This window comes from Hydractinia symbiolongicarpus, chromosome 8 (genome assembly GCF_029227915.1).
Source record: "Hydractinia symbiolongicarpus strain clone_291-10 chromosome 8, HSymV2.1, whole genome shotgun sequence".
Taxonomy (NCBI): domain Eukaryota; kingdom Metazoa; phylum Cnidaria; class Hydrozoa; order Anthoathecata; family Hydractiniidae; genus Hydractinia; species Hydractinia symbiolongicarpus.
Genome location: NC_079882.1, coordinates 24742825 through 24767054, shown reverse-complemented (window position 1 = coordinate 24767054; position 24230 = coordinate 24742825). Strand labels below are relative to the sequence as shown.

At 32.6% G+C, this 24230-nt stretch overlaps 3 protein-coding genes across 5 annotated transcripts; 1 reads left to right on the top strand and 2 right to left on the bottom strand.

The window, feature by feature from the left end:
• Positions 1-466: 466 nt before the first annotated feature.
• On the bottom strand, positions 467-4265 carry LOC130654013 (phosphonoacetaldehyde hydrolase-like protein). Its single transcript, XM_057456516.1, has 4 exons — positions 3888-4265; positions 3381-3706; positions 1127-1468; positions 467-780 (listed from the first exon to the last, which is right to left on the bottom strand). The coding sequence occupies exons 1-4, from the start codon at positions 4051-4053 to the stop codon at positions 592-594; spliced, it is 1023 nt and encodes a 340-aa protein (XP_057312499.1). The 5' UTR covers positions 4054-4265; the 3' UTR covers positions 467-591.
• Positions 2123-11608, top strand: LOC130654015 (uncharacterized). Of its 3 annotated transcripts, none has more exons than XR_008984323.1 (2): positions 2123-2840; positions 10981-11608. XR_008984323.1 is itself a non-coding variant. In XM_057456518.1 (2 exons), the coding sequence occupies exons 1-2, from the start codon at positions 3019-3021 to the stop codon at positions 11347-11349; spliced, it is 378 nt and encodes a 125-aa protein (XP_057312501.1). In that variant the 5' UTR covers positions 2601-3018; the 3' UTR covers positions 11350-11608. The 3 variants fall into 3 exon arrangements, 2 of the variants coding, with proteins under 2 accessions (XP_057312501.1, XP_057312500.1); XM_057456518.1 differs by having other exon boundaries at positions 2601-3027; XM_057456517.1 differs by lacking the exon at positions 2123-2840 and adding an exon at positions 9461-10026.
• Positions 4629-19500, bottom strand: LOC130654012 (carnitine O-palmitoyltransferase 1, liver isoform-like). Its single transcript, XM_057456515.1, has 28 exons — positions 19242-19500; positions 18123-18243; positions 17564-17707; positions 17454-17484; positions 16602-16703; positions 16290-16364; positions 15801-15863; positions 15028-15105; positions 14845-14952; positions 14629-14713; positions 14418-14532; positions 14100-14256; positions 13918-13971; positions 13427-13534; positions 12832-12857; positions 12591-12656; positions 12434-12518; positions 12240-12327; positions 8064-8094; positions 7912-7957; positions 7144-7196; positions 6963-7044; positions 6556-6634; positions 6411-6484; positions 6194-6229; positions 6028-6105; positions 5735-5827; positions 4629-5211 (listed from the first exon to the last, which is right to left on the bottom strand). Exons 1-28 carry the CDS (start codon positions 19396-19398, stop codon positions 5128-5130), a joined length of 2319 nt encoding a protein of 772 aa, XP_057312498.1. The 5' UTR covers positions 19399-19500; the 3' UTR covers positions 4629-5127.
• Between the last annotated feature and the right edge of the window lie 4730 nt (positions 19501-24230).

Below are 24230 nucleotides of genomic sequence, written 5' to 3'. Positions count from 1 at the left end.
GGCTAAAGATTTCGGATTGCCTTTTAAACTATGTGCTCTTTCCTAACCTTTTTGAAAAAAAATGCCAAGTTTAATCAGTAAGAGTTTAAATGGTGTCTGGCAGCAGAGGAAAGCAAAATCTGAATAATGTTTGCCATACCACTTTCCCACCCCCCTCCCCCCCAATTCATTTCCTTCCCCTCTTCAATACAAATTTATTTTTTCAACGAAAGTTGGTCCTTAATTTGTCAAGGAGCAAATAAAATTTCATCCTCTCACAACTAGGCACACTTAACTTTAGACAGCTCGTTACAAAAGATTATTTTTGGCTTTGTCATACGTTGACGTCAAAGAAGTAGCTATTCGCTTTGAAATTGCTTTATTATTAAAACTCGATCTACGATGTCAGGATAAGCATTTTGAGATAATCGTGGTGTACACATAATGGTGTGATGAGAAAAATGTCGACAAACAACGAGGTCGCAACTTGGCCAGATCACTCAAAAGTATTATTGGCTGACGCTTAAATGTTACCTCTATAATGTACCTATATACAGCGAAATAATAATGCTATGCATTTAAAAAATTATTGTTGTAGCACTTTGGTCTTTTTTAAGGATGTTCCCCTGCAGACAATCTTCGGTTGATGTCATCAATGACGGGCGGTAAGTCGTTTATTGTATCAATCACGTAATGTGCTCCAGCATTTGTCAAAACGGTGTAAGACTTTTGAAGGCGTCGTTCATAATCATCTGCGGATAATTCACTAATTTCTTGTTGATTCAGAGCAACGTAATTTCCCTGAAAAATTATTATCAATTTTACAAATTCATGTACAGTATGTCCAGCCTTCTTAAACACGGTCTAAGTGAAGATAATAAAAATGACTTTAGCATTGAAATGCTAGGTCTAAGTCTAAGGACTTTTCCACAATAATTTTATACACATTACATAAAAAGTAATCTTTATCATATTTTTTTTTCTGCAATCCTCCTTTTCTCTTTTTCAAATCAACGCCTTTCTTCAACAAACGCTGCCCGCTTATAAGTTAAGATTCGCACGAAACGCCACGGCGTTTATCAAAACGGGAGTAAGAGATAGCACAAAAGGTAAATTCAAACAACAGAATGTTTTAAATTCTACATACCGTCCTGGCAAGTCCTACACTCCAGCATCCGGCTAATAAACCTTCTCTGACGCCATCAGCGGTATCATCAACTTTCACCACTGCCTGAATCGGGTTTATATCCAATCTAATACAATTTAGCCACACCATGTAGGGAAATGGTCTAGCTTGTGGTACCTCATCTGCTGCTACAATAGCGTCTGGTATATAGCCAGCAGCACTGGCTTCTTCTTTCAAGATGTCCACCATGGCTGATGTAAATCCTGTTGTTGAGCCGATTTTTAAATTCATATCTTTTTGTAGGTAGGATACTGTTTCAACAGCTCCGTCAATCATCTCAGAATATTTAGATAAACAAGCGAGCTAAAAATGTAAAGTGGAGGTTACATATCTTCTTGGAAAACGACTTCGTACCCATGCCTTCCTGTCAGGGTGGCGACGGAGAATAGAGTGATACTTCTGTGCATTGACGAGCAAATAAATAGGGTTTTTGTAAACAAAAACTTAGCATAGACCATGGCACGAGGCTGCTAATCACCTTCGTTTCCAGGGCATGTTCTAAAGAAGTTACCTCCGAGTGGCAAGAGAGCTTGAATTTAATTGCCTATAATATTACAGTTTTAAGCCCCGGGTGAAAGTGTACAGAATATATTTAAGCAAACGCTCACTTGCGGTTAAATGTCGGTTTCGAAAGTTCGGTTTGTGTAAAATCTCCTACTTCCTGTTAAAATGCTATCAAAATGGTAAAAAATGATTTTCCAAAAGAAAGGTAGTTAAATTTTGTACTTTTCGTAAGGTCTCATTTTCGTAAAAAACACACTAATGTTATCATTTCCACGGAGAGTTATTATACAGGTCCCGGTAACAACTGAAAATACATAATAACATTTTTCGCTTCAGTCTGGATGTTTTTTAACTTTAAGATTGTTTAAAGGAGATAAACAGGGGTGAGTCTTACCCCTGTTTATCTCCTTTAACATGCTTTTTCAACAAGAGCCCTATAACAATATACTTTAAATTGCATCAATATTTTATCAACATTAAAACAATTTAGCCACTCATATGCGGGGTTACATGTTTCTTAACCCTTAGAAGACTCACCTGCTTTTGAAAAGACTCTTTTTTTTGCCAAAAAGTGAGCTTATGATTACCACAATACCACCATATTGTGTACGTCAGACAGGAACATACACAATATGGAGTCGGTTTATTTTGGTGAGCTAAATTTTGCATGACATAGAGAGAACCGAAAGAAATACCAAATCTAGAGTTGGGTTTACTTCGCAAATAGCGCCATTTATAACATGTTTGTGATAGAAAAAAAAAACCCGTAAAGTTTCGCGCGCTCTTAAAGTACACACAAGATATATAACAATGTTTAAATCACGTGCCCGTCACGTGCTTGTCTTTTATATTTATTTATTTACTTTTCTTTTTGTGATCACTTTTCATGTATGCACATATAACACGAATTTCCAAAATAACAGTCTTTCCCTTTTTTAACTGTAAAATACCGTTAAACATCGAAAACTTAAAACAAAAGCCAATAACTTTAAAATATAGTTCATGCCATCTTTTAAAATCTAGTTATTTTGCAACTCTGTTTCCGGGGTCTTCCATTTTTGTAAAGAAGATGGCGTGATATTAAATAAGAGTCCTGGGGAATAGATTAGTAATTACACATGGAAATTGTAAGTTGAAAACATATGATGGAAAAAGATTACGCAAACTTCAGGTTAGTAAAAGTGATATAAGTTTATATATTTTTATTGATGCAAGGTTTCTTGATAAATGTCATGACGTTTGGATTTTAAGAAATATTTTGTTACGTTTAAATTTCAATGTAAACTGTACAAAAGAAGCTTGTCTTGTTTACACAAATTAGACTCGATTATCAAACAATTTTCTTCCCGATGTTTAAGGTAAGCCGGAGTATTATCTTAAACGTTAATTTGATATTTGGCGTGCACTTTTAACGATGGTTGAACTTCAAAATCATAATAAAAAACATTTGCTATATTATTTACTGACGCGCGACGTATTTTGTCATACTGCGCACCTGGTAAGAAAATTGCAAGGATATATATTTACCAACTTAAACTTATGAAGTTATCATACCATATTTACCCATTTACATCCAAGTTTTCGGTAACAATAATTTGCCCAAACTCTTTACCTTAAGGCTAGACGAGTAGGCGTTATTAGAGAAAAAAGTAACAAGATACCCTGGGGATGAGGTTGAAAAAGTAAATATATAAAAAGAAGTGAAAGCAACCTGCATTGGAACAAAGTTTTCAAACATGCGTTTCACATCATCTTCTTTTGGATAACAGCCATTCACTTCATACCATCGCCTACGCACTGCTTCAATCTCGGTGATTTTTTGAATATGAACTCTTTTGTGAGCACCCATTGGTTCTCTCGCTTCCTCCATAGTTATAGGGACGCCTTCATTTCGAAATACTTCCACAAAAACAACAGCTGGGGCGTAAACGCCACAATCGAGTACTGTGCCGGCCCAATCTAGAATCACACCTTTAATTTTTCCTTGATAATGAAGTTTTGTGCGATACTCGGTTCGAGAATTTGTTAGCACATCACCTAAAAGATGCACAATTTTGCGCATGTGCACAAAAATACAAAATTAAGCTGAACAAGAACAAAGTTTTTGCATTAGAAAATTTCTTTAACTTACACTTCCCAAGAACTCTTTGGGATAAATATAATTTAGTAGCTATGGAAACAAGAATGCTAAAAATGGACACAGCTAGATTTACCGTACCTGATTGACGAAATAATGGTCGAACCAAATCATCGCTAGAAGAGAGTATTTCTTCGGCTGACCGAATATTTTTAAAATATTCGGACGACAAAAATCGGACGTTTTTGCTATGAATACGAAAATTTGGAGCTTTCACTTGTAATAAACGTCGAAATAATGCAGCCATGTTTGTTCGTCGCTTGCTGGAATCACAATGTCTGTATCGAAACCAAACCGTAATTGTAGAAATAAGATTGACTTACTGGTTCAGATTTCGATGACTGGTCATTTGTTATGCACAGCGTTAATTAATGCTTTATTAATATTGAATAAATAAGGCACGCACGAATGAAGTGAAAAATTGATTTGTGTTTGTTTTTCATTGTTACATCATCAATACATTTTACGGTAAGAACACCACATTGAAAAAGCGTGACAAACAAATTCTGACGCACATGCGGTCAGATAGTATGACTTTTCTAGAGTCCATTGTTTATATTTTGGTTATAAATGCTATCCTTTAACACTTTGAGATAGAAAAACCAACAAACAAGTTAATGAGTAATTTTAAAAGGTTAACAAAAATCCGCTTTATGTATTTAAGTAGCTGTTTCTCACCTCATTTTGTTTGAATGGCGCCTCATTCTTTATTATAAAAACAACGCTGTTTTCATTCTAATGAAATAATAAACAACTATTGAATTAAACAAGAAAAAAATGTTATAATAATTCAAGGCTCTTCCAAATTTAATTCTTTAACTTTAGTGCTATTCTAAAGAAATTTAAAATTCCATCTTCATCTGGCCATAATTTTTTTGTATTTCAGGATAATTCGAAGTTCTTAAATTTCCTTTAGATTCTCACAGGGTTTTCCAGTGTACATCGTTACATCAACGAGACAAAATGGCGAAATTTTTGTATTTAAAATTTTCGTACCAACAAATTTACAATAAAAAGTAAAAGGGTATATGGTATACACAACATAAAAAGTGAAGGTTTCACAGAAAGAAGTTAGCAAGTTTTGTATACTTAGTTCCAGTATTGATTTGATTTTAAAGAACACAGGTTTGACGTGTAAAACTCTCATTCTTTTTAGGATTTAAAAAAGTTTTCTTACTTGAAAAGTAAAGATTTCATTGCGAAAGTTACGGTAACCAGAGTATAAACTTCAAATACCACTAAGTAAAATAGATAAAACGAGTTATAAATAAACTAGAATCGACTAAAATAAAAACTACTTCGGCTGCCGTCCTTTGCAACATTACTTCTGTAGGTCATCGCCCAAAATATAGGAACGCATCTCGGCCATGCTTTCTTTAATCAAGCCAGCAAATCTTTCTGCGTTCTAAACAAAAACTTGAGGTTATAGAGGTGCCAAGGGTAATTGTATTAAAAAGGATTCCTGCTATATCAGCTAACATATATATAAATGGTTACTGTCATAGTGCTTTTAAGATATCAAACACAGCACACGTTTTTTTATATTTATAGAAACCAAGCAAACGGCTAATACCAAACGTTTCTCAAATTCTAAGGTCATTTTACTAGAGAAAGTCTCTAAACAAGTTTCTTAATCAAATGACACAACAGAGAGACTTTCATCAGCATATATACAAGAAAATTATGAGATAATGCTTAAATGACGTATGTTCCTAGATACCATATTTAAAGATATAAATGTAATTATTACTATGGTGATTGATGGAAGACAAAAAAAGTTTCTAAACTAAAAATTTTTACATTTTTAGAACTGTTTTCTTATCATCAGTTTCTTATAAAGTGTTTTCTCAGTCTTTCTGGATTCTTTCTTACTTATCTTGTTGCATAAAGATGTTGTGGTACAATGTGGTAAAATAAATACAACTTACGGTCTCTGGGCAACTCTTTTTACATGACACATGAAATGAAATGAGATTTTCGCCACATATGATATACGAGATGCCATATCCATTCTCGGCCACCTGTTGAAATGACAAAGAGGCTAATATTAGAAAACTAACTAAACCCAGAGAATGAAACAGAACGTGGGATTGGCAGATAAGTAAGGTAGTTTAAGATTATAGCTTTTAGACATTGTTACTTTTTATCTAGAAACAGGTAAAAACAAGAGGGCAGAGTCATTTGAAATCAGAAGTAGTTCATTAAAACCTTTTAAACGTACCGGTCCGAAACCGCCTCCTGCGCATGCGCGCTCGGGATATTTATCCAGGTTTATTCGCATGGTTTGGTTAACAGCAGTCTGAAACGTGAAAAATAAGTCACAAAGAAAGGAATCTAACATCTATGTGAACAAAATAACACAGAATTACAAGACTTAAAATGAATACCTGGCTAGTCGATAAAACCCACTTTTCGCCTAATACCTACACGAATAAAAGATAATTTACAAGTAACTGAGGATGGGTAACAAGTTGCTTTTAAAATTCCTTCGCGCTAGCATTTTGTTAGAAAGGTCAAATGGTATTAAAAAAGGGAGTTGATTATATACAAAACATTTAGAAGTGAATATTTTTAATTTGGGAGAATGAAAAGATGTTAACTTACAGTTTTTAAAAATGGCACATCAAGTCGAAGGTATTGAGAAACAACATATAATGAAAAGAGATGACGATCAACCCCTGAAATAAAAGACTTTTTGTTAGCAAATTGGCACAAACACATGATGCAACGTGTAAAAACCAGGTACTACCTTGTCCAGTCATTGCTTTGCGACATAAATTGATGTGGTTTTCACATGCTTTCATCATCAATTCTTTCTTCTTCTCAACCTAAAGGTGCAAATAAATGTAAAACAAAAAATACTTTTCACATTTCCGTCGTTTCCAAAGTTTAGAGTCACTAAAACACGAACAGGCACGGATGTACGGCGTTCGACAGTCAACAGAGACTTAAGGGCTGTTTCAATGAGAAGCGGGACGGGACGATTGCTGGGACGGGACATTTGCCAGGATCCCGCTCTCATTAATAAATATATTAAAAATCACTTTGTATTTATATGGAAACTTTTTGTCCTGGAACAAATTCGTCCCGTCCCGGCTAAGTTTGTGTTCGAGTGGAAAAACAAATGCCAAGTTTCCTACACACAATACCACGTACCGGAACATCAGGGTCAATAGCTGCTTTGACAAAGTTTGTGGAGTCCATAGAACAGGATCGGACAGTTTCAGTTCGACCCTCCCTAGATTAAGAACAAAAAAAGATTTATAGAGCTTTGTATCTTTCCATAATGTTTAGTTATCGTTTGACAAAGTTTTTCTTATTCGCTGATTATACCCACCTGAATAATCTTGTCATGGCGGATTCATACGTCAAGCAAACTTTACCCGTGCTCTATAAAGTATAAAAAAAACTTTCGAACACACGTTTAAATAATTCCAATTTTTAAGGAAAAATATCATTGCAAAAGCGTACCGCTTATTCTCATGGACAAATGATGCTGACACTTTTTAAACGCCTCCTCCCCTTATTATCCACTTAGTATGCGTAACAAAGTTAAACGAGAAATTTTTACAGAAGTTATCTGGGTATTAAATTTAAAATGTTGTAAATTTAGACGTTTTATTTCTATTGTTTACAAGTAATTGGGTTCCCTTCTTACAACGCGTGTACAATGTATTCCTCCTCCATTTTGTAACAATTTTAGTTTTTTTTTAAATTTCTTTTTACTGCTTTCACAGTTTTTTGATAGAACAATTCAATGTCATCATCATGATGTCATTCAATGTCCACCATACACCCCCCCCACCCCTCTACCCCAGAAAGAGGGCTGTAATCTCCACGAGATAATATATCATTTTAGAAAAAAATATTTGTGGAAGTATCTATATCTCAAGGTTCACAAGGTTTTTATCTGAAGAATGGTGGGCACTGTAGATTTTCAAGGTCACTCAATCTGATTTCAAGGTTTTCAAGGTCGAGCAGACACCCTGTCGCAACAGACGTTTCGCCCTTAAAACCACCGTTGGAGGGGGTAGTACAATAAAATGTTTCAAAATATCAAAGTTCTATTTATTGTATATGTATTTGAAAAAAGGGGGTTGAATACCTTGATATAAGCTAACTGGAAAGCCACTTGAATGAAAGCATCAGGACTGAAAGAAAAACAGTAAAAAACAAGTGGGGAAAAATAGTTGAGAACGAGCGATAATACCCCACAACAGTACAAAAAAAAAATGATGCATGATTCCCATCTCATACCTGACTCTCATTTTCTTGATGTCGCCTTTGCCTAAATAAAAAACATCAACAATTTTTAAGCTACATTTACCAGGTCGGTCTATTAAACCGAAAAGAGAACTAGGGCTAATAACGACTTCATTGCGACCTTTTATTATACGCCCGGATCATAAGCGGTTTCGCGGAGCAAGTAGTTTAAAAAATCAACAATCTGATAAAACGTCGTCTACAGGCAAGCGACAGATTGCTTCAAAATAACAAGAACATTTTAAACTTCGCATGATTGAAACCTGATAAAACAAGATTTTTTTCATATTCATATTTGTTGCACTGAAAAATGGAAACAATATTAGAGAGAGTAACAGGGACTTTGCTGTAGGAAGAGTACGAATTTCGTCAACTTTAAAAATAGTGACGTAGAGCTATTTTTAGGAGTCAATGAAAATCTCACAAAGCATAAATAAATGTTAGAAGAGTTTTTTGTTCATCGTATTCAGAGGAAGAAAAAATTTCGTTTAAAACGTATTTAACACAGTGAAGTAAAAACATTCTTTTGCAAGTAAAATTATTTTTCTTTTTTTCTTTTTTTTATAAATATTTTTAGTTTTGTAAACAAAAGAACAAGCCAATTGAATTAATTCAAACAGACTTAAACTATTACCAGCAACCCCTGCGTATAAAACACGAATACAAAAACATCTACAGTAAGTCTAACATGAAAGAAAAGCTGATAAAAATCTCTCTTCATAAGAGGACGAACTTCATTCAAGGATGGCGAAAACAGAAACGTCATGAATTCACAAGAAACATGTTCTCTTGCAAACTAAAAAAGAAGAAGAAAGAGGAACACCATCACACCAGTGACGTCATTGAAGCAGGGTGGACATTCTTAAAGCGTTCCGGAAAACTCACCCATCCAGCTATGAGTTTAAAATGGGTATATCGAGATCCAGCATGGTTGCTAAAGGATAGCCACGAATCTGGCGATTACACGGAAGCCGAGAATGAAGCGAACGTGTTTTTCTATGAAGCATCACCACGAAGAAACGCTATAGCCGAGCAGGATGTCATTGAAAGAAAGGGACTCTATAAGGTTTTGCACGAAATTATGCACTACAAAGCTATTCAAAAATATCGAGTCAAATTATGGTAAATTCCTAAGCTGTATTGTTAGTGATAATTTATTTCTTGTATATATTTTGTTGATATTTATTTCAAAAATTTGTAGTTAGTGTTAAAAAAGAAATATATAACGATTTTTTAAAAAAAAACGAAAAAAAATTGAGCTATTTCGTAAAATTAAAAAAATGCTTTTTGGCAAATTCTGTATGAAATAGTTATCGTGGGGGAGGGGGTGGGATGAATACCAGATAATAAGAGGCAACCCGCCCCCGCCCCCTTTTTCATCAATATTTGATACCTAAAAAGTCCAGTGTAAATCGACTTTTTTCACATCTGCGATGGTAAATTTTCTGACGAGAATAAGAGAAGTATGACAATAGAGATTGGAAAGTTAATCTATACTTCAACGAGTTTTAGTACTTCGACTATGGTGTCCTACCTGGGAGAACTGCAATAACAATACGTGTGGAATATGAATTAGAGATCCTGCAGTGAACAGTGAAATATAACAAAAATTCTATCATCAGGACACATCCTTTTTTTCACTCCAAGTGACATTCAGTTATTAATAGAACTTCAAATTTTATTCCAATACGCAGACAGCGTTAGGCTCATGCATTTTTAAAAAATAAAACAATAAAAGCAGAGGTTAAAAAGAGCTCAACTAATTCACCGTTATAAATTTTTTTTGAATAATTAATCAACGAGAGGTTAATGAAGCATGGATGTTGCCATCTCAACAGAAACTTTGCAAGAATAACCTAACAAGAGATTTAAATACTATCAAATGAACTGAAGGGTACAAACGAAAATTCACAGGGAATAATGTAAAAAAAAACTTCGATTGGAGCACATGAATATCGTAAGCATGTCTTTTAATTAGAACGTATAATACAACACTGCAAAACATATTGGATTGTCAACATTTTTTACTTTCAAATGACCTTTTTCTTTACTGGATCAACGTTATATTTTTTTATCTTATATCATTATTATTATCTTATATATAATTTATTGCTTTGTTTATTTATTTACATACAGAAAATATAGGGGAAAGTTATAGGTAAACCTCTGCCAAGGCAAGTGTAAGAAAATATATAAAGTTAGCAAAGTAGACATACTCTTCACGACTGGTTGCAATACACAATATGATTTTTACTACAATAAATTGTGTACGCTCATATCTAAGTTGCTAAAATTTTTAGCTGGTTTTCAGTACCTGCCCCCTCTTTGTATTTTTTGTTCCAACTTCTGAAGCATACCGTTTTAGCAGCTAACATTTGGTGACTTTTCTTCTATTTATAGTTAGCTTCAGTCTAGTCAAAAAAAAATTTAGTGGCGTCACGTTAAGGTGTCACGTCTGTTATTATGGTGACTCATCGGTTAACAGGTTGTTGGGAAAAAAATCATCTAATTTTTTTTCTTAAAATACGCTTATCAACACTAACACTTCCAAAGTTTATTTTAGCTTTTTTATGTTTTTAATAACTATGTTTATGCATTTAAATCGTTTACAAAGGGTTCGGAAACATATGATGACGTCATTTTGACTGGATGACGCTATCCAATTCTTTTCCAATTGTCCTCCAATGTGCTTATAAACATTTGTGCAAAGTTTTGTGGCAATATGATGTCTCCTTAATCAGTTTTGGAATGGGATAAAAAAGCCCCTCACCCAATTTTAAGGAACCCTCAATAGGCCTGGCCTAAATAGGGTTAACACCACATAATGAAGCAATTTAAAATCAAGTAGTGCTCTAAGATCTTTTCTGTTTCCATTTCTTCATTTACACACATTTTTATTACATGTTTTAAGGTGGTGATGTCTTGCCAGTGCATTCCATTATTTCATAAAATGCACTCCTCAAAGCAAGACAAGAAGAAAACAAAGACCTTTATTTGGTCGTCTGGTTGGATGTTCCTAAAACGTTCTGCAGAATTGACACATCAGAATGTCGAACTGGCAGACTTGAATGAACAAGCTGAAAAAATCCCAATGTACGACGCCGTAGATGGAGCTGTTGAGGTTAAGAAGAGTGAAGATGAAAAGCTCTTAAAAAAGTACCGTGAAATGCCACGAAGAGGGGCAATCTGCGAAATGAACATTGCCGAGAGACTTGGACTCCCTCGAGTCTTGCGAAGAAGTATTCACATACAATCCATCAGTAAATATGGCTTGGTGTAAAACGATTGCAAATAAGATATGTGCTCTTTTATTTAGCAAACTTTCAAATTGAGCAGGGACTCTTGTACATATAATCAAAAAATGAAGTTATGGTCTAAAATTGTAAATAACTGTGTCAGAGTATATTTTTACATGTTATCTTTTGGGATTATATATATGAAAATTATTTAAAGAGAGTACGTTCATGAAGTCTTATAAAGTAGTAGTGTTTCATGAAAGAAGTTCGAGAAATATCCTGTCAGTTAAAAGACATTTAATATTTTAGTAGTTTTCGCTATCCCCTGGTTGCTTCAGGCAAATAATTTCTCCAAATATTACTTATAAAACCACACAAAAAAGCGTATAGAAATTTTTTTTTCTAAATTTTGTGTGTTCGACGGCTGGTTGTCAATTTCTTTTGTCAGCTTCATTTTTTTGGAACTTTTTTGACAGTAGCCATATTTGTTTTGATTTTATTTCACGTTGTCGCTTTCCTTCAAATTTACATAACCAATCTTTGGCGCGTTTTTTATACCTCAGGCTTTCATAAAAAGTTATTTACAACGTCGTTGCAGATCTGTCCTTTGGATGATATTTTAGTCTGAAAAGAACTTTCCTTAATATTCAACAATGTAAAAATATTTCCAAAAAGTGTTTATATATAAACAAAATGAGTTTATATATATATATATAACAACTATTTTATATAATATGTTGAAGGAAAGAAAACGTCCCAAGGATGTGAGGTCCCCAGCAAAGGAAAAGGATAATATGACGCCAATGATTGGGAAAACTCAAAAATAATTTTAATACAAAGACAAGGATGTATTCAGGATTGTTTCGTGTACAAACTTTCCTACAGATTGATTACTAGTTTGGTCAAGTAAACAACTAATGCCAGCATTACTCACCAAAAGCTGTGTGGATCATGGTGTACAATTCCACATCTTCAATTTGTTGTTCAGCTTTAACCAGTGCAGTATCCATCACAGAAATACACTGAAAACAAAAGTTGTCCTTAAAAATTATTTTGCCATAACAAAACAAGGCTTTTAGTTCCAGATCGTTCTAAAAGGAACGTGTACTAAGAATTTTTGTCACTTACTTCTTGTGGAATGTTCCATGTCAATCTTTTAGGACAATTCCAGGTAAATCGAGGTCTCCCAACACAATTCCCATCTTCATCGTATCTACAATAAAAATAATAAAATTGTAGAAAAACTGAATTCATTTTTTGGATGTTCTAAATACTCTAGGCATACCCTAACTTGGACACATCTTCAACCATGACCCATTCCCAAACTTGTGCCATTATCGGTGCATCAGCCCTATAAAATAATGAATTTTAAAAAATCTTTCCAATATTTCCAATAGCCTTCTTGAAAAAATAATCATGAACAAGTGGAACAATAGAACATACTATATCCTCCTCTTTAAATTTATATATAATCCATGGGAAGGGTAAAAATTCACAATACCTGGTTTTGTAAAATAAATACTTACCAAGTATGCTCTGCATTGAAACCAATCTAAATGTTTTTAAGAAATTAACATATACATCCAAATGCATGTCAACAGAAAATCAACTCAAACAACAGTTTTGTTAACTTCTTCCAGGAAATTTACGAGGCACAGAATTAACGCGGATTTTCAAAATTCGCGCAAGACGTCAAAAAAGTTACTGGTTAAAATAAAACCCGTAATTAAAGTTTTAAAACATTTTTTCTATTTCATACTTCTTTTAAAAAATATCGTAAAAGTATTGTCTTGATACGGTTCACTAACCTAATTTGGTTAAGGCAGGCTGTACGGTAGCTGATATTGTAAACATTTCAAAGAAAAACAAGAAACAAGAAAAAGAAAAACTATTTGTCAATGAACCTATTCTCAAAACAAAGATAAACATATTTCCTGATTCGCGTTATGTTGTAAGTCCGTTGAGCTAAATTGCATTAATTAAATTCTTATTTATAAGTATTTATATGCATTCGCATTAATTAATTTCCTTTGCATTAATTTCGTTTTTGTAAATTTTGCACTTTGTTAATTTCATGTGTTAGTTCATGTGTTCTTTCAGATTTCTTCTCACATGTCTTACCTGACCATTTTTGCAAACCACAAACGTGAAGCTCTTATCAAACCATCTGTCGTAACCCTTTCCATGTAACATGCGTTTACAAGTCTTATTCAATTCTTCCTGAGTGCTCTAAACATATAAAAAATACAGAAAAGTAGAACACCGTAAAATCTTAAATAAATGGCAATGCTTAAAAAGCTCTATCATGTTAAAAACGTAATTTGAAACCTGGAAAACTAAATACTCTCTTCTCTCCCTAATAAAACTCATTTACACAGTGAAATATCATGATTTAATAAACTCTCAGGTCGTTTGTTTAAGCTTATATTGTATATAAAATCTTTTTCAGAGTAGATTTGTGGTCATACTTACGAAGGCTATAAAGTAGTCATTTGTAGTTGGGTTTTCAGAATTGGTACTAGTTTGTTGAATAACACACATACACAAAAATAACTATTTGATTTTGTGTAAAATAAATTTCGAAAAAACAAACTAAAACAAAGGTTGCTTACTTTCTCATATGAAACAAAATCAGAATCGTCTTCCAAAACCACAAAAAATGCAGCCTACACAAGAAGGAATAATTATTTTAAAATCAACTATGTGTTGAGAAAAATAAAACTTTTATTTTTCAAGAGTCGAAATAAAATAATGCAGTTTAATTAGGATAAGAGTTCATTGAGGCTATGAATACCTTTTCGACCAAATCAAGCGATTCTTTATTAACTCCATCAGAGAAATATTTATTTCTTGCTTCAGCCCACACAGGTCTGTCTGTAGCTGTAAGCACAGGAAGAATTTCTTCTCCAGAATGTGGTTTATCTTCATTTTCTAAAATCTTTTTTATTTTTCTAAACATAATTTTTGTTGGTAAATAAAAATAAAACAATGCATAACATTAAATTGTCATAAGCGCATAAATATTTGTGTCGAAAACGACCATGACAACTTTTTTATGATAAATGCCACATTTCTGTAGTCTTTTTTTATCATTATAGAGAATATTTCTTACGCCTGTATGTCAGCAGGTTTCAACAAATCACCACTAAAAACAACTGATAATTTGAAAAAACGTCCTTTGTGGTAAACAACAACATATGTGCTCTCAGGGAAAGTTACAATTTCATCTATAAAAAAATACAAAATAAAAATATATATTAAGTTAAACAATTAAATAAGAAAAACAACACTAGTATAATAAACTACATTCATGCAGCACGTACCTTCTTCCTTTCCAGGTATTCGTGTTGTATCAAATTGACGAGTGTATTGGGAAGAGCAAAGTGGATATATCATCAGTAAACGTAACTTAAATAAAATCAAAATTATATATAAAAAATCAAAAAAACCCAAAACGTTTAACAATGATCTAAATTCTTACGAATCTCACAAAAATATAATTTCAAATTATTTTTTTCTTGACAGCAACAAGGACTTACAGGTTTCATTATATGTTTATTAATTTGTTTTCGATATCTGAAGAAAGCGTAAATGTAATTTGCTGCTCTTGCTGACTGTACAGTAGATGGTGCTTCATGAAGTGTTCCCTATCAAATAAACAACAAAAGTCATAGTCTCTTTCACAAAGTTTTTCACGACAAGATAAAACACAGTAGACATACCACACCATAATAGTTGCTGTTGATCATTAGAGGTGCACGGGATCGTAAATAAACAAATCTTTCCCACCAATCACTGACCTATAAATAAATAAATACATAGCTTATGACACTTACCAAGACAACTGCTTGGATTAAAAACATGAGTTGTATCGACAAAAACACACCATCAGTAAGGGTAATTTAAGGGATTAACTTAAATAAGTGGCTTGGCAGGTATTTATTTCACCAATAACATAAACACAATTTTTGATCAGAAAAGATTCTCAGAATACTATTTTGGTTATAGAAAGATAACCATATAATGAACTTCTATGACAAGTCTACAACCCTCCAAAATATATATTGAGACATTTCGATACTAGATTTAAACAATTTGAAATTGTCAAATTCGGTGGTCAATGTCAAGAACAGATTTCGGATGTTATGTTATTTGAATAGATCCATACTCTTAAAATATGCTAACTGTTGTTAATGTCAGCATTTCTACGTTTTAATGATTTTTGGGCCTTTATGGATGTAGATTATTTTGTAATACAGACAAGTGTGACTAGCATATTTTAAAAGCTACTTACCTAGTTCAAGCATCTAAAAAGGTAGCACACAATTTGATGTTTTTTAGCTAACTTTGTTAAATCACCAAAAAGTGCTTTTGTCTAATACTTCGGTATACACAAGATTTTGAATTCTTACTATTTGAAAATACAAATCAACTAAAACCTGTTAATGACAGATATATACATTGCAATCAAAAACTAAACAAGAACTAAACTTACATAATTGGGTGCCCAGAATGACTTTAGCTTTAGATATCTGTGCAACTTTGGACCTACTCCATTCTAAGATGAAATACAAATAAATAATTTTTTTCTAAGATAGTGGCTATAGATTTTTATTTTTACTAAGAACATCAGAAAAAGTGTCACTCTTTAGAAAGTGGAAAAAAAGAGGGATTCATAATTTTAACCTTTAGAAAAGGCACTTCAATCTTAGGGGTTTGCTTGAAGAGACTAACTGGAGGATTTACTGAGTTCACCCGTCCTTTATTAACTGCATTTCGTTGTGTCTCGCTACTGCAGTTACCATTTTGTGACAGACAGACGTATACAGATATTATAAAATAGACTAGTCGGTTACCTGCGGGAAAATCCACCCGACATAACACATTTCTTGTTTTGGTTACACAACGTTTTTCTCGCGGACAGACAGACAAAATACGGCTATTTTTAAAGAGATAGAGAAAACTTTTTACACAAAAATCCTACCTTAAATTCTTCAGTCAATTTTACAACATTTTCATAATCAGCTGAACTCATAAATGGTCGAACTGAGTCCAAGTGCTAAAATAACATTTAGAATTTATGAAAATCGCACAATAATATATAAAAGCAAACTTCCTAATGTTTAAAGTAAGTGTAATAGACATTTACCAAAGAATTCAACCGTTTAAAATTTCACAGTTAAAAAAAGGTGTTTAGGAAATGCAATGTTTAATCCATCGCAATTAACCATGAAAAGAAATAAGGCTACTGTGCTAATTTATTTTGATTTGCTATTCTTGACAGATGTACACCTACTCTGTTGAGTGTGTCTTCTAAGGGAGGAACAGGTAACGATGGGATGCATTTTTGAAAACTGAACAAACCAGGATCAAATCCGCTAAGTAACTTCACAGCAGCCTACAAATTGGAGAAGAATCATCAGTTACCCTGTGGCAATTAATTTATATCAAGCAATTTTACTATTTTGAACCATAAAATTTTAAGAATTAGGGTCGAATTAAATTCATAAGGCTTAAGATTTAAAAAGTTTATAACTATATTTGAAACAGGGTAAAAAGTAATTCGAGGGGAAAAAGTTGATTATAGCATATATAGCAATGAAAATATTAAAGTTGCTTTAACAATCATCCAAACAAGAATTCTTAAATTAAAAAATGAATATTAAAATATGCTTATGTGATTTTAACACATTATATATATAACTAGTCGTTAGCCCGTGGAAAAATCCACGGGGTCGCCCGTCCTTTAAATTAACCCGTGGCAACAAAGTGGACAGAAATATATCGCATTTGGTATTGATGCGCATTTTAAAAATTTTGTGTTTCCGTTATGGGACACGGCTTTTGCGGACACACAGACAGACGGAATACGGCTATTATTAAAGAGATGTTGGACTTGTTTAAAGAACTAAAAAAGTTGACTAACAAGTCTTTTTAAAATTTTTAAAAAGTTCTTTTCAGTCTCAATATATTCACATTTAAAGAATTTCAGATTTAAATTATGCTGTCATATTTAAATAATAGCAAATTTTAACATTTTCATCATCAGTAATTTTAGACTGGTCAAGGGATTTGCATTTACACTTTTTAAATGCATAGATATTAAAAATGAAATAAATATTTGCAAACAAGGGAATTAATATCTTACCAGCCATAGTTTATTAGATAATGTAAGTTTCCTATGAACAAAATATTTCAGAATACAATACACTGAAAAAAATACTAAGATGGACACAAATGTTTTTTATTTAAACTTACCCTCTACTATTATACATCACTTCCCAGTTTTTAAGTAGTTTACGCAACAAGAACTGGCAAAAATAAGCCGAAAATAACCATATAATTGTTACAATAACAAATATACAAATTGCAACCACTGTGGATCTTTCAAAACGATGTTTTCTAAAAATAAAGAATAAAATTAACAACATGTAAAAAAAAAAATCTTTTTCCGAAAAAATGGTTTCACTGAAAATTTGTTTTAAATGAACCTTAATTTAACTCTACCAAGGGACTCATTAAGCCTGGGAGTAAATGAATGTGACTCTATCAGTAAGAGGGCAAACCATTTTATTTGAAAACCTGAACCCCCCTTTCCCTGGTTGCACTTTTTATATAAATTAAAATAACTCCCCTTTCCCTTAAGTGTTTCTTTTAAATTAATTACCAGTAAAACTTGCCCCAGTGCATAGTCAATCAATTACTAAAGGTAATTGTTAAATTTGCGCAAAGCATTTTCTTTTTGTAAAGACCATGATATAGCTAGTGATATAAAAACATAAAAGTAAATTTTTATTGATTTCCACTATATACATACGCAGGAAAGTCCTTCTCCATTCTGTGTAGAATATCCATGGTGGCTTCATGTTCAGAATAACGAGCAGACAGCAATGCAGCAAGGAAAAACATCCATGTTGCTGGAGAGGCAGGGTAAACACCTAAAAGTTTAACATTGTATAGTTGTTTTAAACTGAACTGTGGCATGAAAACAGATCTGTTGCATTGAAGTATTATCAATCTTACTTCATAGTAAATCAAAGCATATTTAATTATAAAAAGCACTGATATGAAACTTTATATTTTTTTTTCTGCAACAAGCTTGGGTGGTAAAATTTTTTTATGCTGGACAAAGACAATTTACACTATTCAAATAACACAGCATAATTAAAATGGGTTTGCGTTCAGAATGTTTACATGCACAAAAGCCTATGTGCCCCTTAACTTATAGTTAGCTGATGAAAGTAAACAAAAGGTTTCAAAAATAAACAATTTAAACTAGTAACAACAATTGGTGAACATTTTTGTTCAGGATATACATAGGCCCATTAGTTGTGATTCATATGGAAAGTTTTACAGCACAGAAGGTTGAATCGCCACACACAAACAAAGTATGTAAACACTTAGAGAACTGATATAAAACAACAGTAAACAACAGACATTGTTAATATTGTACACTTGATTTGAGGTGACATTATACTTCATATAAAGCTTTTGTTCACAACTAAACATTCATAAAGTGAAAGTTAATGAAAAGTTTGCAACAAGGAAAGATTCAAGTAATCCAGTCAAAACATTTTCTCTAAACTTTAAGATAAGGAGAAAATTATAAGAAACCTAGTAAAATATTTCCAAAAAAATCATAGTGAACACCACATTCTCCATTTTTTTTAAAGTTTTAATGTAAAGACAAATAAATTTTAAAGCACAAAAGACCTAATTTTTTAACAAACATTATTTTTTGGAAAAATTATAAAAGTAAATGTTTATATGTATTTAAAACATTAAAATTAAGGACTTCAAAACCTTATGTCTTATCTTATTAGTTCTTGTCGTCATGGCATCCTCAGTCCGCCCCCCACCCCCCCCCCCCCCTCAACACAAACACAAACACACAAAAAAGATAAAAGCAATATGCCTAATATTTGCAGGGTCATACCTTTTAAGAAAGTATTTTTTGCAGACATGCATCTTCTTTTGATTGATTTATAAGCAGAACTGAGCATCAACTTGAGAATCTCTTTATCCAAGTTAACAACTACTCCTTCATCACTGACTGCAAACTGAAACGCCACAGCATTGTGTGCCTCAGCCATGTTGTCTTACAGTATGGTGGATGATCAATGTTATATGTTTTTCTACCACATGGATGAAATTTCTGCAATGTATAACATGTTAACTACACCACAGGAGAATTAATTAAACTCTAATTTAAATCACTTAATTTTAAAACCCAATTAAATGAGTCATTAGTTTAATCAGACAAACAATACACTAAAAATTTATGCAAAACTGCAATGTCAAACCCTGGCCAGTTAACAACAAAAAATTGCAAACAGCATTTTTACTGAAATGATTTTTTACAGAAAATAAATTATGATAAATATTGAATTAGATACACAATTTTATTATTTATACCATAAACACAAAAGGCTAAGTAAAGAGAAGCAGTACAATAGTTCTACTTTAAAATGGACAGTTTTGTCTGATGTCATAGGGTCCTTGTGATGTTACATCTCTCAAACAAAACAACAAAAACAAACACACAAATACTCCCACCATTATTTAATTGTTACGATTAAACAGGAAGTCAAAAAATGTACATATATACATACTCAAAAAATAGTCAAAATGTTGTTATACAATCTAATGCATGGCATATATATATTACGTTATAAAACTTTAAAAAAAAAGAAAAAGAAAAAAAACATTTGATAGATTTTTTTTCAACACCTGATGCTTCTATTCAGTAAAACATTCTTACAAGATTTTATCAACAATAAAGTAAAAAAAAATAATTAAAAATTAAAGAGAAAAATCAATTCAAGTAAGGAATGGAAGGTTGTTATGCTAATATACATAACAAATGAAGGACTTTAACTTCTTTTCAAGTACTATAAAAAAGAATTGAATGAAAAATGTGGTATGCAGTTGGATATAAACTTGCATGTATACAAGGTTGTAATGCAGTGCTCTCAGTAGCCGTGAAACACCTATTCCCCAATAATAGAATTTTTCTTAAATTTTCCAATTCATAAGCATTGCCCAATTTATTACTCCAAAATATGGGACTTGTAATGCATTTCGCAGAAAATGTAAAGGGAATAAGATTTAATAATTCAAATCACCTTCATGAATTTTCAGCCACTACCTTAGATTTCTGGACTATGTTTAGTCTCTATTTATTATTTTCATAACTTTGATAACATGCCTGGCTGGGAGTATGAGTCGTGGCATGTGGTACAGATATCAATAAACTGCCAAGTATTTGGGGTGTTAAGTGAACACTGGCGAATTAAAACTCTGCAAAAAAACCCTTTTTTAAGAGAACTAATTTTCAGGAGGAGTAATTTTCATGAGAGATTTTTCAAAAAAAAAATAACTTTTATGAAGTCCGAATATTTCACTAAAATTTAGTTTTTCACATGTTTATTAATGATTACATTTTGAATTTAGACTGCTAAAGTTGAAATTCACCACTTCTATTATTTAAGTGCTAGGTATACAAGAAGAAAAAATAGTGACCAATTTTCAGAAGACTGAAAAAAACCCAAATCTTGCAAGAATTAATATTCGCAAATTTCCCAATATTTGCTGAAACTAATTTAATAACTAACTTAACTAACTAAATAATTCTCTAAGTTGTACAACAAACAATAAAACATCTTTTTGAGGCTGAAATAAATTCTATTGCTTATAAGATTCTTATAAACAATATTTAATCAGGGTATAATCCAGAAATGTAAAATAAGGGCTGCAAAATTACGAATCACTGCGGTCTTAAATATTATAGGAATCTTAATCCTTCACAACTTGCATAAATTGGCTATAAGTCCCATATTTTGTAGTGTATATAATTAGCTCCTCTAATAAATTGGGAAATTCGGGATAAAATTTATTTTGGAAATAGCTGTTAACGGCCACTGGAAATGCTGGATTAAACCCTGCAATAACAATATATTTTTAGGCAATGAATTTCATAAGCCATCATTAGTGAGTAAAGAGAATGTTAATATTATCATTGCAGCAGCTGTGGGACTGTCTTAATTTAATTTAAACTAGATAATTCGAAGGAATCCACCAGCTGGTAGGCTAGTGGTAGAGCATTCAAACCCAGCCAAGTATACCAGAGACTATAAAGTGTGAATTTATCATTTCTGCATAGCGTTTAGCATGAGAATAGAATTGATATCTTAGGCTGTTGTCAACAAGCATGTTAATAGAGATATTTGTTTGCCTACAAGTAGTTACAATGTGTAATTATTTGTATAATTACCTGTGAAAGTTCCACCAATTTGCACTTGGTTGTGCAAATTGGTAGAACTTGCAATGTGTTTGTTCCCTACAGCAAAACAGTTACTGTGGGATGTACAGGGATAATGGAATTTTGTTACCATTTTTTTCTCCGTAATTAATTTTTTAATATTACATAGACTTGAGGAAAGGTATTTTATATGCTGTTGGAATATAACTATGTCAATGCATTGACCACCATTCAATTTTAGTTTCACGATTTTCAATACATAGCACTTCTTTCCCTTACTCACACTTTAAGCTAAAGAAAATTAACAGGACAGAATTAGCTACAGTGCTAGAAAATAGAGAAGTATATATATATATAGAATATTTACAATAAAAAAAATCTGAAAAAGTAATTGCATCTAAATAATTTTAAGCAATAAAAAGGGCTTTCTAAAGTTTTGCTTATATTCACATGTATTATTTTTTGTACAAAAGTTTTGTGTGCAATGTCTATATTCAGCAAATAAACATTTTGCGCAAATGTACAAAAAATAGTATATAAAGAATGAGGTTTAGGCTAGCAGTTAGAGACCATCAACAAAAAACCTCTCTTACCATATGTCAAAACAAACTATTCTTGGATCCAGATTAACATGCTTGAAATGTTCTGATCATTTTTTTTTTTTTTAAACGCCGAACTCGCCCGAAAACGCCCGCACTTTTTACGGCATATGGGGCTTATCGGCACCCTCGTTCCAGAGGAGAAACCACATTATTGGAGACGAGTTGGACCACTCTACCCACATAGCTACTGATTTTCTTTATAGCTGTGTACAGTGTCAGCTTATCAGCACCATTACTCCAAAAAATAAGCAATGCAGTTATCCAAAAAATTATCGAGGTAAAGCTAGCTATCTAGCTGATCTAGCTTAAACTTATATAGCTATATATATAGCTATTATAATAGGTTTGCTCTGTGTACTTTCTGTTTAGCTACTTTACTTGTGTGTTGTAAAGATGAGACAAAAAGAGTAAGACAAACAGGTCAACTCGACAAGTGGCAGTAATTCAACTAAGTAAAGAATGAAATGTATTTTCAGCTAGCTATGTAGCTTCGAACAGAGCAGAAAAACTGGAAATCGTTTTATAATATAAAATAATGATAGAATCGAGAAACACCTGTAGGACTAGGCTATAAACCCCCTCGTCATATAATAAAACCAAGCTATCCAGTAACTAAGGTTAACAAGGAAAAGTAGAAGGCGACTGGTAAAAACGTGCCCCAAGGCTGATAGCTGCTTGCGTGATTACTCCCACATTCTGATCCGATCCTTGTACTTTAAAAAAATGTAAACACTCGGATGTACGCAGAAAAACGTGGAATTGAAAGACCATACCCCTGAATTTTAAACCCTTGATAATTATCAACACCCAGGACTTCTTCTTCGCTTACCTCCAAGATTAGAAAAAAATTAAAAATTTGATATTATAAAGAATATGAACTCCAAAAAAACATGAAAGTTTAAAAATGTCTGGACCAATGTCCAGACATTTTTAAACTTTCATGTTTTGACGGTCGTCAGAGCAGTCAAATCAAAAACAAAATACGAAAGGAAAAGAAGCGAAAATTTTGCTTGGAGAAAACAAATTAAAGTAAGAAGTAGCACGGTTATGTACTGGTGTTGCAAAAGTATTTCTGATGGATTTCTCATCTTTAACATTTTTCTATCCTAATATACATAGTCTCCAATTTAAAACTCAGTACTGTTCATGCTTAGTGCAAGGCATTTTTGTTCACGCCGTGGAAGAAAAGTAGCAAATGCAAATACAAAGTTTGTTGATGGTTTTTACTCACTATTGATTAAAAGCTGAAAAACTTATCAGTTTAAGTGACGTCCGATTACAATCACGTCTCAGTTTTTTGAGTGAGAAATTACTAAATATTAAACGCAATCATTCTTATCACCAGAGCAAAGAGCAAAAAAGATTAGAGAGCACGCGAACTACAAAATTTAAATGGCTTTTGCATGTGTCCTGTTTCAGGGGTTTTTTTCGAAAGTTTTAGAGTCTCGTTTGCAAAAAGGATTATGAAGGTCGTGAAGTAAAAATGATTTGGCGCGCGTGCGTGGCGAGCAAAACAGTTACACGAAGGGCCAGTGGTCTGTTTTATAAACCGCTATGCTAATTTTAAGTTATTGTCCGTATTTTTACGCTGATCAAAATGGCGTCCACGCTCGTGTGATCGTTCCACTCGACTTCACACTGATTTTGGGTCTTTGATTTCATGCTGAAGAAGTTCATCTTGGCCTTTTTTATTTTTTCTTGTTAAACTTCAAAGCATTGTTTTTTATATTCCATACTAGCCAAGCTATTTTTTTAACAGTTTTTAAAATTGCTTGACTTAAAAAGGCAAAAATGGAATAAAACGCTAAAAGTAGTTCATCAAACTTGTTGCCCTGTTCGACTATTAACCATATTCTTTATTTTTGTATAAAATTTGAAAACATGAAAGGTTTCTCCATTTTTGAATGTTGTGTATAACCATCAGAGTTTGGCTTGTTAAATTTTAATTCGTATAAAATGACTTTCAATGTTCTTATGGGATTCTTGAGCATCGTGGAAAAAAATGCAGACTTTAGCTAGGTGAAGAAAGTCAAATTATGGTTAAAAACCTTTGTGGCTACTA

What these genes read in the sequence shown, in the direction of transcription:
- LOC130654013 (XM_057456516.1), bottom strand. Translation starts at nt 4,053, where the DNA reads ATGGCTGCATTATTTCGACGTTTATTACAAGTGAAAGCTCCAAATTTT. An exon ending in ACCATTATTTCGTCAATCAG is followed by an intron (nt 3,707 to 3,887) that starts GTACGGTAAATC and finishes TGCATCTTTTAG; the next exon opens with GTGATGTGCTAACAAATTCT. An exon ending in AAAACTTTGTTCCAATGCAG is followed by an intron (nt 1,469 to 3,380) that starts GTTGCTTTCACT and finishes TTACATTTTTAG; the next exon opens with CTCGCTTGTTTATCTAAATA.
- LOC130654012 (XM_057456515.1), bottom strand. Translation starts at nt 19,398, where the DNA reads ATGGCTGAGGCACACAATGCTGTGGCGTTTCAGTTTGCAGTCAGTGAT. An exon ending in GTGATGTATAATAGTAGAGG is followed by an intron (nt 17,485 to 17,563) that starts GTAAGTTTAAAT and finishes TTTTGTTCATAG; the next exon opens with GAAACTTACATTATCTAATA. An exon ending in GAAGATGTGTCCAAGTTAGG is followed by an intron (nt 12,519 to 12,590) that starts GTATGCCTAGAG and finishes TTTTTATTGTAG; the next exon opens with ATACGATGAAGATGGGAATT.